Source organism: Carassius carassius, chromosome 14, assembly GCF_963082965.1.
Source record: "Carassius carassius chromosome 14, fCarCar2.1, whole genome shotgun sequence".
Taxonomy (NCBI): Eukaryota; Metazoa; Chordata; class Actinopteri; order Cypriniformes; family Cyprinidae; genus Carassius; species Carassius carassius.
Window position 1 is genome coordinate 17,319,731 of NC_081768.1, and position 12,051 is coordinate 17,331,781.

At 35.8% G+C, this 12,051-nt stretch overlaps 3 protein-coding genes across 5 annotated transcripts; all 3 read left to right on the top strand.

Moving 5' to 3' along the window:
* Positions 1-16: 16 nt before the first annotated feature.
* slc39a8 (solute carrier family 39 member 8) lies at positions 17-5,707 on the top strand. The gene is made up of 8 exons (XM_059566450.1): positions 17-575; positions 1,523-1,697; positions 2,390-2,559; positions 2,727-2,849; positions 2,937-3,113; positions 3,724-3,928; positions 4,046-4,230; positions 5,034-5,707. Exons 1-8 carry the CDS (start codon positions 426-428, stop codon positions 5,181-5,183), a joined length of 1,335 nt encoding a protein of 444 aa, XP_059422433.1. The 5' UTR covers positions 17-425; the 3' UTR covers positions 5,184-5,707.
* A 1,860-nt stretch (positions 5,708-7,567) lies between these two features.
* On the top strand, positions 7,568-9,179 carry LOC132157213 (probable N-acetyltransferase CML1). Of its 3 annotated transcripts, none has more exons than XM_059566452.1 (2): positions 7,568-7,606; positions 8,138-9,179. In XM_059566452.1, exon 2 carries the CDS (start codon positions 8,141-8,143, stop codon positions 8,807-8,809), a length of 669 nt encoding a protein of 222 aa, XP_059422435.1. In that variant the 5' UTR covers positions 7,568-7,606; positions 8,138-8,140; the 3' UTR covers positions 8,810-9,179. The 3 variants fall into 3 exon arrangements, with proteins under 3 accessions (XP_059422435.1, XP_059422436.1, XP_059422434.1); XM_059566453.1 differs by lacking the exon at positions 7,568-7,606 and adding an exon at positions 7,666-7,805; XM_059566451.1 differs by lacking the exon at positions 7,568-7,606 and adding an exon at positions 7,671-7,868.
* A 1,643-nt stretch (positions 9,180-10,822) lies between these two features.
* LOC132157591 (probable N-acetyltransferase camello) lies at positions 10,823-11,462 on the top strand. Its single transcript, XM_059566949.1, is given in 4 exon segments — positions 10,823-10,917; positions 10,919-10,972; positions 10,974-11,323; positions 11,326-11,462. Coding segments are annotated over 4 exon segments (636 nt in total).
* The last annotated feature ends 589 nt before the right edge of the window (positions 11,463-12,051 follow it).

Sequence of the window (12,051 nt, forward strand, 5' to 3'; positions counted from 1 at the left end):
TCTTTTTTGTTCGAAAGTTACTCAAGTCAGACCTGAACACGTTGCAAGAATGTCTGGAAAAGCGCAAACAAAGGCTTCATTGACACAGGGAGTGATCGCTGGTGTGGCAGTGTTTGGGCAGCAGCATGTCGCTGTTCTTTGCCCCTCTGTCCAGCAGCCTGCTCCTCGCGCGAGCTCTGCGGAGGAATGGAGGGCGCGTCAGAGGTGTATCACTGACTGCACTGATTAGGAAAGTCGACAAATAGCTGTTTCTCCCACCCTAGGGAGATTGCACATCATTTCTGGAAAGGAAATAAAACAATTGGGTTTGTCATTTATTAACCTGCGGCTTCTGTTAATAGTTTGAATGTACGCATGTGGTTTCCATTCGTCTTGACTCTCGGATAGTTGTTCGGTAAAGTTATTCATATCGAAAGGATCGAGCTATGGAGGAAAGTTTTATTCAAAATGTTTTGCGCTTCTACGGTGAGAGCGGTTCGCTGTCCACAGGAAACCTGGAAAACTTTCTGCGCCTCATCACCAGTCGCCGCGCGCCGTCGGTCGATGCTAACACCAATCCGCTGAAGAACACCGAGGTAATGGTGCACGTGCGTCCCGTCTCACACACATCTGCCCGTCCATCTCACTCTTTCTGTTAGGATTTTACCCATTTATATGAAAATGCAAGTGGAAAGGTTGTATATGTTTGTATTGGCAAGCAACGCTTTATCTATTAGAACAAATAAGCAACACAAGTGAAAGTCACAAGTGAAAATACATATTTTGGATTAATCGCTCGAGGCTGCATGGTCAAATTTGTTGGAGAGCCTCACCCGAATAAATATTAGTCTACCTTTTCAATGTGGAATTATTTTGGCTTTGTAGAAGGCCTGACTTTTCTTCTTTACTAACGGGAAGCACCTCTACCTGTTTGTATTTAATTTTATAGCAACATAGCTTAATTTGACAAAATTTGAGGAAACTGTTTTCCGTTGCATCTTGAGTCATAATGATTAGAAGATTATATTATTTCAATCACCCCTTTCTTTCTGTTTTTCTTTTATATAATTTGCAATAATTTGATTTTTTTATCTGTAGGCTATATTTGGCGATCAGCATAATCTGATGTACCGATGTGTTTTGTTTTAATATATAAAAAATGTATTATTGTTTGGATAATGTGTATTATGTATTTGTGCAACGTTCTTTATATTTTTGGTTTAGAAACCGAATTTTTTTTTTTTTTTTTTTTTAATATTTACTTTATATCTGTCTAATTTAAATCAGAAGAGTTATAGAAATAAAATAAATGAAAATAGAAAATATCTAGGTAACGGTTGAGAAAATGTATAAGTAATGTTTAACTCTGGCAACATAATTAATTGTTATATGGTTTCTTAAAAAATAAAGGTAATTATGTATATGAAAACGGGGTCCCTGAAAAGTTTGAAAACCTAATTAAATATGATTTTTATGTATAGAATTGTCACCAAAACATATTTTGCATATCAAATGTAATAAATATATATATGTTTTTTGGTAGTGTTCTTCATTGTCAGAGCTGCTGTCTGTCTTTGGATTAAGCAACGCATCAGCCGTCAGTCCCAGTGATCTGGAGATGATGTGTCCAGCTATTCTCAATCAGGTCCTACTTCCTTCCTGCCCTTACAGCTCCCTCTCAAACCATAATGATTCTTCATCATTACCTGATCACAAAGGTGAGTATGATTGCCACAAATGCCTTCACCTTGGTGGAAGCGACAATCAAATGTGCTGTATGGAGCCAGGAAAATATATTTTGAGTAATGAGTAGGCAGAGTTTACAGTAAAACCTCTGGAGACCTTATAATCTTTTATCAGTTTATCAGTGAGTTACAGATTGATTGCCTAGTATTTATTTTGGGTGTACAGTGTATTTACTTAACAAAGAAATGCACACTTATGTGTAATCATGGTTTTGCCCTTTTTTCTTATGAATTATAATGGTTAAAAGTTAATAATATTGTCACTCCACACATTACACACAGATTCTTTTAGAGAACTAACGCTTTAACTGATAAGTGGATTTTCCATGACCCATCATCACATTGTTGATTCATTCATTTTGTTGAGGGACTTGAACTGTGCAGCATCAGTTTCTCATTTTACATTCAGAAAAAAACAGCCTTTGTCTGTTCCCATTTCATATGGTAATGATGTCCACACTAACAGACTGTACAAGAGATAGTATTTGACTTCACTGCATCCCAGTATCGAAACCTAATACACTTCCTGCATTAGGTTTCTGTGTTGAGATGCAATGAATTGTGAGAAACTGAAACTAAAGTTCTTCTCACTTCTTGAATTTAATTGTTGGGGAAAATTTTGATATGGTTAAAATGTGTGTAAATCTATGTCCTCCTTCCTGTAGTTTGGGGTTATGGTTTCCTGGCTGTGACCGTGATAAACTTCGCTGCTCTGTTGGGGTTATTTCTGGTGCCTTTGACTAAAAAAACATATTTTCCAAAAGTCTTGACGTATTTCATTGGATTGGCCATTGGGACACTGTTTTCAAATGCTGTACTGCAACTTATCCCAGAGGTAAGAATGAGTTGCAATGAGACTATGAGATGATATTTGAGAGATAAAATGGCTTACAAAGGTTTAGATGGGAAAATATGTAGCTCTAGGAGGGAAAACGTTATCAGACTGGCCAAAACCAGTCAGTTACTCAAATTAACTCTTATCTTTTTTTGCCAACTGAACAGGCCCTTGGCTTAGATCCTAAAGACGATAACTATGTGCTAAACGTAGTTGGGATTTTTGGTGGATTTTACATTTTGTTCTTCATTGAACGAGTTTTAAAGATGGTACTGAAAGCAGATCCAGAGGTAAGAGCTTGCGTGTGTTTGGGCATTATTCACTAGAACAGATCAAGCTGTTTTCAGGCCTAACTGAATGGTTCACCTCCACTGCAGCTGGGACACAGTCATTTCCCTCCCCTGCAGTCAGCTGACATCACCATCACCACCTTTAGCAATGACGCTGTCATAAACAACATCAGCGGTGACATCATCACAAACAACACCAATCATGAGATCAACTCTATCAATGAAAAGTCCAACAACCCAAGTGTGAGTCCAGCCATTGAACAGGTAACAATTAATTTGGATTTCTATACATAGTCAAACAAAAATAAACATGCAGGATTATCAATCGTTAATGCTACACTGCTATTTCCCTGTTAGTAACCAGATATGTTTACCAGATCCTCCAGGAAATTTTCATGATTTCCTGATGTGGTGAAAGCACAATAAAAATTAGATTAAAGATGAATGATTTACAGAAGCGCTTATTGATCTTTGACGTGGTTGTGTCAACTGCTGTTTGTTTACTTTGTGTCCTTTCGGTGCTCTCAGAAATGTTCACTCACCATCTAAAAATATTTTAACTATAAGGCCGTCCATACAGTCAAAGCACTTGCGTTCCACCACTATTTTTATACATATAACATATACTAGACTACACAAGTCAGAGTTTACTGTACTACTTATAATATCATATATATCAGAATATAACTTTAAAAACCACAATTGTGACTATATATTTCTTGTGATAGTGACTTTATAAGTCAAAAATGCAGCTTTGGATATATCTTTTGACTTTATCTCAAATGGTGATATGTAGTTTAGATTTTTTTTTTTACCTTTATTACAATAGGTCAGAACGATTTATCAATGTCTGTTTTCTTTTCAATTTGTGCAGAATGCATGCGTGTTATTTACTTGTCACTGGCTGAAAGGGGAGGCAATGTCTAATATAAAGACTGTGGCGTGGATGATCACTGTCAGTGACGCTGTGCATAACTTCATCGATGGTCTGGCCATCGGAGCGTCCTTCACTCTCTCTCTTCTCACTGGCTTCAGCACCTCTATTGCCATCTTCTGTGAAGAGTTCCCTCATGAGCTGGGTAAAACACAGACATAAGAGACCTACTGTATCATCAAAAGATCACCTAATTTTTTTTTTTTTTTTTTTTTTTTTTTTTTTTACACAAAGTCAGATTTTTCTTTACGTTTCTCTGTAGGTGATTTTGTGATTCTGTTGAACTCGGGCATGAGTGTTGGTCAGGCTGCATTTTTTAATTTGCTGTCAGCGATGTGCTGTTATCTGGGTCTTGCATTGGGGATCCTGCTGGGCAGGAGTTTTGCTCCAAATGCTATCTTTGCCATTGCTGGTGGGATGTTCCTCTATATCTCCCTTGCAGACATGGTAAGAAATCTCCTTATTGTGGTATATCTTAAAATGAATTGCAGTAATGACTGCCTGAATGTACATTATCCCACCCACTTAAAACATGCCCATGAAATATTGATTTCAGTTTAAATTCATTTATTGGTTTTATTATACCTTAAAGATTCCACTAAGAAAAAAGGATACTCTCTTTTAAGCCTGACCACAGTTCCTACAACATGTCCTACATGTTTGAAATACATTTTAAAAGCCATTCAAATCTGTTTCAGTTAGCTTATCAATACCTTATTAGCCTGATAGCTTAGCTGATGCACCACATGTTTACACACATCACAACAATCTTTAAATTAAGTGTTAAATAATAAGTGTATATTATTGTTGTTGTTGTTCTTAGAATTAAGTTAAATGTTATGATAAATGTGAAGTCAAAGATAATTTATATCCCATTGTTTTTAATGCATTGTGAAGCAATTATACACATATTTTAAATAATTATAGTTTGTGTGTACATGGTACAGCTAGTTGAAGATCAAATTTTGTGGGAGGACCCAATTTGTCACAACCTGGCAACAATTTTATATTATTTTAAAATAATCTAAGATCATTTTCACTGTAAGCAATACTAAGTTGCATTTGTAAGAAAGAAGAACGAGCAAAGTCCGAGCTGTGATACTAGAAAAGGTAAAATTGTACCATTGTCATGAACAACAGTAAAAATGTTCCCCAAAATGCCACGACTGACCAATCAGAATCAAGTATTCCAGAGGGTTGTTTAAAAGCTTTCCTTAAATTTCTAATTACAATGTTTGCTGTTTTGACAGTTCCCAGAGATGAACAGTATCATGGCTACACATGCCAAAGGTTATCGAGGAAAGATTGTGTTCTTCCTGATCCAAAATGCTGGGCTGCTCACCGGATTCACTGTAATTTTGCTTATTACCCTGTTCGCTGGTGATATCAATCTGGGGTGAGAAAGAAAGAAGCGAATGAAAGTGAGAAACAAAGAACAATTGTTGTCAGTGCAAGAAACCAAAAACTTGAGACAGACACTGTTGTTTTTGCAGTTTGTATGTTAGACTAGTACTGTATTTGCTGTTGGGGAAAACATAACACAATCATATGATCCTGGAGTACATGATTTTTATTACACTGTTTAATGAGATTTTGTTGTTGTACTGATGTGATTGTTAGTGTGTGATGTGAACAGGCAACAATACTCTGCTGTGTGAAGAGGAATTCCTCAGTGGCAGTTACAGTGACTGAGTCTCTGAGCAGCTTTGTCATCCAAATGTCAGTGCTGAAGCACCTTTTGAGTGAGACTGTATCATGTTCACACAGTCTCTAACCAAAGGAAATGGGAGTGAAGATAACTGCTGTGTGCTTTTGTGTGTCTTTACAGCTGGTTTCATTTGGGGGGTAATGTGTGAATTTAAACCTTTCATTTCTTTCCATTGAGTCAGAACTTGTATACAAAATGTATTTTACCCAATGTATTTGAGGAAAAAAAAAAGGAAAAACAAAACTGTACATTGTTTTTGAAAAAGGTATTTATTTAAATCATTCATCTCTCTAGTTTATTGTCTTTCTTGATGGTTTTTTCCCCACTGTCACCCTTAGCTCACTAGCTATATATATGCCATTATTTTATGTAAAACTGCTTTTTAATTATACTTATGAAGAGAATTATACGAATAAATATGAATTGAACTAAATATATTTCTCCTAAATTTTAACATGAGATTTTAACTTTTACACAAAGTATAACATTTTTTTTCAGATAATATTTAAATAATTGTTTGCTGTAGTACTGACAAGTTAAAGCTAATATGCTCTCTGTAAGGTTTTTCATACATAGAACGCTATATATCGCTTAAAGTGTTATATTCTATATTTAAATTTAATGAAGTTTGCTTTAGGAATGTGACTTTTGCCATTTCCCTTTCAATAGCAGTATTAACATTTTTCTTTAAAAATAAATAATACAATAAGTAATTTAATGCCAATATAACACAAAGTATAGTGTTAAAATTTTACATTAATCAATATTCATTAATTAATTATGCCATTACATCCATGATGTGGAAACACATCATGACAATCTGTGACAAGGAATCATGACATATACTGTACATTATGAATCAATATATAACTTTGAAATTCACACAGAATTCCTACAATTCATTGCAATAATGTACAGTTCTCCAAACACCTAGAGCCATTTGTTATATACTTCAGTTTAGTTTTCCTCTACACACTGACTTCCTGATAAGAGATAGCAGAGGGGCACAATTGTAACAATCATGAAAACTGTTGTTACTGATAAGGGCACCAGGACAAACAGGAAGTTTGTAGATGTAGATGTTTGTAATTATCTAGCAGCAGAAGAACATGGGCCAAGTGGTGAAGCAATGTATGAACTGAAATCATTGCAGGTATAGTTTGATTAAACAGTTATCATCATGTGATGGTACACTTTTGGAAATGGTTTCAAATGCAGTGTGAATATGAGTAATCCATAGTCAACGATAGAGCAACAAAACTGGTCAGCAGCTTTGAATCATTTATAATGTGTGCTGGAAGTAAAACTAATACAGATCACAAAATCAATCATTACTGTGGTGATATGGCTTTTGGTTACCGCCCCGGACTTTTAATAAATGTTGTATGATCTCTTTTATTCTAATCTGGAAACCTATTTTTTATTTATTTGTCTTTTTTTTAAATGAACTCTAGACATACAACTACTTTGCTTTCTCTTTGTCGATTCATGTCTAGGGCAATAATGACAGAATCATTGTAAGTTTCTGCTTGAGCTGCAGACTATTTATTTTATATCCCCGAAGATTGTTTCTGTCCATTCGATGGCGCTAGTGCTCCTTTGCAGTACACTGCCAGATTATACAAATCTCAATTCACATTTTAACTAAATGAACCCCCTTGTGACTATCTAAATAATTTAAAAACGTGTTTTGATCATCAATCTGTCTTTTTTCAGCCACTTTTAGGCATAAGCGTTATTAGCAGTTGTTGATCATATTAAAACGAAACAAATAGCTATCACACTGACCGAACACTGACTCATAAACACATATTAATGAAATTGGACTCAATTTCAACTCAAAACCTTGCGATCCATAAATCATTTTTTAAAACGGCATAATCTGGGCAACTGCACGTCAGTTCACTGAAAATCCATTCTTCATACATATTTTACATTCACGACAATATCTTAATAATTAATAAGAAAGAAAGAAAGAAAAAAAGAAAACTGTTCCTCCTCTCCAGTCGATGGCGATAATGCTTCCTCTCAAACTGTCAAAATTTGAAAGAGAAGAAGAAACCTCGGAACAAACAAAGTAACGCATTAATTTTAGTAGGATCATTCACAGTACAGGTAAGATAATTCTATATTATTTGTTTTAAAATGAACGAAAATTTAGGGGGGGGGGGGCATATTTCATTTCGCATAAATTTAAATGCATATTGTTACAGTTAATATTCTATGCCATAGTAAATAAAGCTCTAAACACTTCCGTAAACACACAAATGCCTTAAATATTTCCTCACTGGCTGCCCGCAGTCATTGAGTAAAGGTCAGTAATCTGGAAATCTCGTTTTATCAAGGTCGAGGCGTGCGGGTAATCGAGAAATTTGCTGTGAGTTTCTGTGCCACTATATAATTCTGTGTCTAAACTTTTCGGCTAGCAAAGGGAGATACTATTTATCTAATGTTTTTTTTTTATGTAAAGTAAATGCAAAATCTGATATGCATGTAAATTTACATGTATAACTTAAATCGTTATCTAGATTTGAAATGTTGTTTGCTTACAAAACATGATAATGACGAGAAAGGTGTAATAAGATTTAATAAACACAGTCTTTAGCTTGCAGTGTAATTATTTGTAATGTCATGCTTGATTTGAAGGTCATGGCTGAGGTGCAGATTCGTCTCTATCAGGAGGAAGATCATGAAGAAGTAAAGGAGGTTTTTACTCTCGGGATGAGCGAGCACATCCCATCGTCCTGCATGCACGTTCTCAAACAGCCCCTAGCGCAGATGTTTCTGGGGTGTGTGTTTTGCGCTTTGCTGACCAGCTCGATGTCCATTCTGTTACCTGTGTTAGCGGTCACGCTGCTTTTGGCCGCAGGCAGGCAGAGTGTGAGTTATATGTTCACTAAGTACATCCAGACCTGCCTTGAGCAAGATCTCAGCCACATTAAGCAGACCTACCTGGATCCACCTAACGCCTGCTTCTGGGTGGCTGAGAGCCAGGGTCGTGTCGTGGGTACAGTAGCGTGTCTGCCTGCCGAGAAAGACCAGAACTTCCTGGAACTGAAGCGGATGTCAGTTAAAAAGACTCACCGTGGACAAGGCATCGCCAAAGTGCTCTGCCGTACGGTGGCTGACTTCGCTCGTGAGCGTGGTTTTCGAGGAGTACTGCTTCACACGTCGGTGGTCCAGACAGATGCACAGAAGCTCTATGAGCACATGGGCTACCAGAAGATCAGTGAATTTAGTGCTCCGGATGCGATTGCCAAGCTGACTAACTTCAGATTGATGGAGTACCAGCTCATCCTCAAACAGCATTGCAACTGAGATTGAGATATCCATCTAATGAAGCACACCACTATCATCATTTGTCTGTTTCTTCTTCAAATCATCAACCTTTAAAAGAAGGAAACTTTTCTTTTATAAGAAATGGTTCATTAAAAAAAAAAAGGCTGATTTGGGATTGTTCACCCATAAATTAAAATTCAGTAATCATTTACTCACCATTTGCATGTCATTCCAAACCTGTATTTCTTTTGTTTATCTTTGATTTCATGAAAGATTTCGTTGTTTGGTTTTGGAGATTGACCAAAGTTGTATGGATTTGGAAATACATGATGATGAGTAAGTGGTGACAGAATATACATTTCTGGGTAAATGATCCATTTAAAAACCTTGAATAAAAGGTCCAGATCTTTTCTTCTCACCACTGAAACAGAAGCATTTCTGTAGTCTGTAGCCCTTGAGATTATGTTGCTTCAGATCGTTTCTATTTATTTATTCATAGCCTGTCCATTTCTATGACTCTGAAAAACAGTTGATTCCTGTAAGTCAAGTATTTGCATTTTGTCGATGAGAGGCATGAGATGTAAATTCTTAGAAATTTTCATATGGTGCTCATGGTGTTACATTTCCCCCTCCGGGGCATTGAAGTTGATTACAATGGCAGTGAGAATGTGAAAATTTATAATCGATGTTAATAGTTTAAGCTTATTAGCAAAATAACAGAATCATCATCACTAATTTTACTATGTAGATGATTATTTTCTATTCTCTGTTTTTAATATAGCAAAGAATGTAAAATGTGATTGTCCTGTGATTGAATGTTTTAATAACTCTAATAATGAATAATCTGGATTCAGTAACTAATAGCATCTGTATAAAGTCGTTTGTTCTAATAAAACCAAATGTTTTTTCTTGTAATAACTTAAATACATAAAAACTTTATGAACTGCTTCCATGTTTTGATTATAAACATTATTAATGCATAGATTGGTTAGAGTTCTCATCCTGACTTGCTTTGTGTTCAGGTTTGATTAACTCTGTGAGTACCATCAGTGGTCTGAAGATCATGTGATTTCCTATGGGAAGTTTCACACTCTGTCCTCTGAATTGAAAAATCATCTAATGACGTAGCTCAAATATTTAATTATCTTATGTAATAATGTAATACTGAATAACTGCATTTCTCGACAACATTTAGCACTGTGGGCTGTGAATAACAGTTCAAGCAGGAGAAGCCTGTGTAACGAAAAGCTTTAAAAAAACTATATATTTACATTTATGCATTTAGCAGACGCTTTTATCCAAAGCGACTTACAAATGAGGACAATGGATGCAATCAAAAACAACAAAAAGAGCAATGATATATAAGTGCTATAACAAGTCTCAGTTAGCTTAAAGTACACGTAGCAAGGGCTTTTAAATAATATAAAATAGAAAACAGAATAGGAAAAGCATAGAGCAAGCTAGTGTTAGAGGTCATTTATTTCAATAATTTTATAATAAATGAAAAGAAAATTGATAGAATACAAAAAGATTAGAAAGGTGAGTGCTAAAGTTAGAGGGTCAAATAAATATGGAAGAGATGTGTTTTAAGCAGATTCTTGAAGATGGCTAAGGCTAAGGTTGAGTTAGGGAGGTCATTCCACCAGGAGGGAACATTTAATTTAAAAGTCCGTAAAAGTCACTGTGCTTCTTTGGGATGGCATAATCAAGCGATGTTCACTTCTAGAGGACACAAAAGTCTGAAGTAATACAGTTAGGTAAAGGGGTGCAGAGCCAGTGGTGGTTTTGTATGCAAACATCAATGCCTTGAATTTTATGCGAGCAGCTATTGGTAGCCAATATATATTTAATATTTTATATATATTATATATTTATATAATATAAATATATAACATATATCAATATATATTTGATATAACAATGCATTTTGTTATGCATTTAGGTGCATTCGTATTATTTCTAAAATGTTCTCAGACTAAAAAGGCACTTTATTGTAATAAATATCTTCTGCTTTTCTCACAATCCCATTTGAATCTCAGTCCTAAAGCCTTGATGCTGTGGTATCAGATCCGTGAGTCTCAGGATGCAGATTATTCTGCTGTGAGGACGATATACTTCACTGGGGTCAGATAGCATGTTTGAACGGTATCTTCTGGCATTGAAGCAACCATGGATTCCAGCTATGCTGTGGATTCTGTTTTCTCACTAATATCCTCTCCGGCTTGATCCTGACCTGCATGTTGTGTGTTGGAGGGGTTATGCCAGCTACTCGGCTGGCAGTGCAATATATTTTTGAGCATCAGCCTGGGCTCAGAGAGGATCTGTTGGACATCGGGAACTCCTTCATGCAGCCTGGAAGCAGGAGCTGCTTTTGGGTTGCAGAACTGAAAGGGTCTATTGTCGGGCCGGTGGGCATTTTGCCCTGTGTGGAGGAGCCAGGTGCTTGGGAACTAAAAAGGATCTCTGTGAAAAAGTAGTTTCGGGGTCATGGCCTTGTGAAAGCTCTTTGTAAAACTGCTTTGGAATTTGTTGCCAGACATAATGTGAAGAGAGTGGAGATGCTCATAAGCTGTATGACAGCATTGGGTTTGAAAAGGAGAAGGAGTTAGTTTGGCCATCACTCCTGGCCAGGCTGATCAATTTCATGGTGTTTAAATGTGTACACAGAAATGGTGGTGTCATGTCATGCTAGAATTTTTATTTTTTTAAGTTTTGCATGATCTGTTAAGTTCCCAATGGAGGAAAAACATTTGCCAAAAATGTTTAATTTTATATCAAATAAACAAAGGTTTCACAAAGACAAATTCAGATGATATAGTGTTTTTTGATATCCCATTATTTTTTTAAAATCTTATTTAACGATTAGGCACTAATCACATGTTTTGTCATAAGATTATATTTGTATGATTAATTATCTAACAAAGTTGCTGGTCCCCATTGGCTTTAATAGTATGGAAAAAATACCATTATGCAAAGTCAGAGGGGACTAAAAATATCTGAAAACATCACAATAATCACACAATTTTTCATTTGACTTAGCATTGATGCAGTCGAGTCGTGTGTTTTTTTGTGATGCTTTTATCATTTTTTTTATCAATATGATTTAATACAGGTGAAAAAAATTGGGTTGACCTATTCGTTGAATTTAGATAATTAATTTAAGATCAAATAATCTACAGCTCTAGCTGTAATTACAATCATGTTACTGATAGGCTGCTCAGGTTTTTAGATTAGCTATTTAAATATGTCATATGTTTAGTCAAGCGACCTTTCACTGAGGT

Bases quoted from the DNA above. Each gene is read 5' to 3' on its own strand.
- LOC132157213 (XM_059566452.1), top strand. From the start codon at position 8,141: ATGGCTGAGGTGCAGATTCGTCTCTATCAGGAGGAAGATCATGAAGAA.
- slc39a8 (XM_059566450.1), top strand. From the start codon at position 426: ATGGAGGAAAGTTTTATTCAAAATGTTTTGCGCTTCTACGGTGAGAGC. The intron at 3,929-4,045 runs GTAAAACACAGA...GTTTCTCTGTAG, and splicing joins AGAGTTCCCTCATGAGCTGG to GTGATTTTGTGATTCTGTTG. The intron at 4,231-5,033 runs GTAAGAAATCTC...CTGTTTTGACAG, and splicing joins ATATCTCCCTTGCAGACATG to TTCCCAGAGATGAACAGTAT.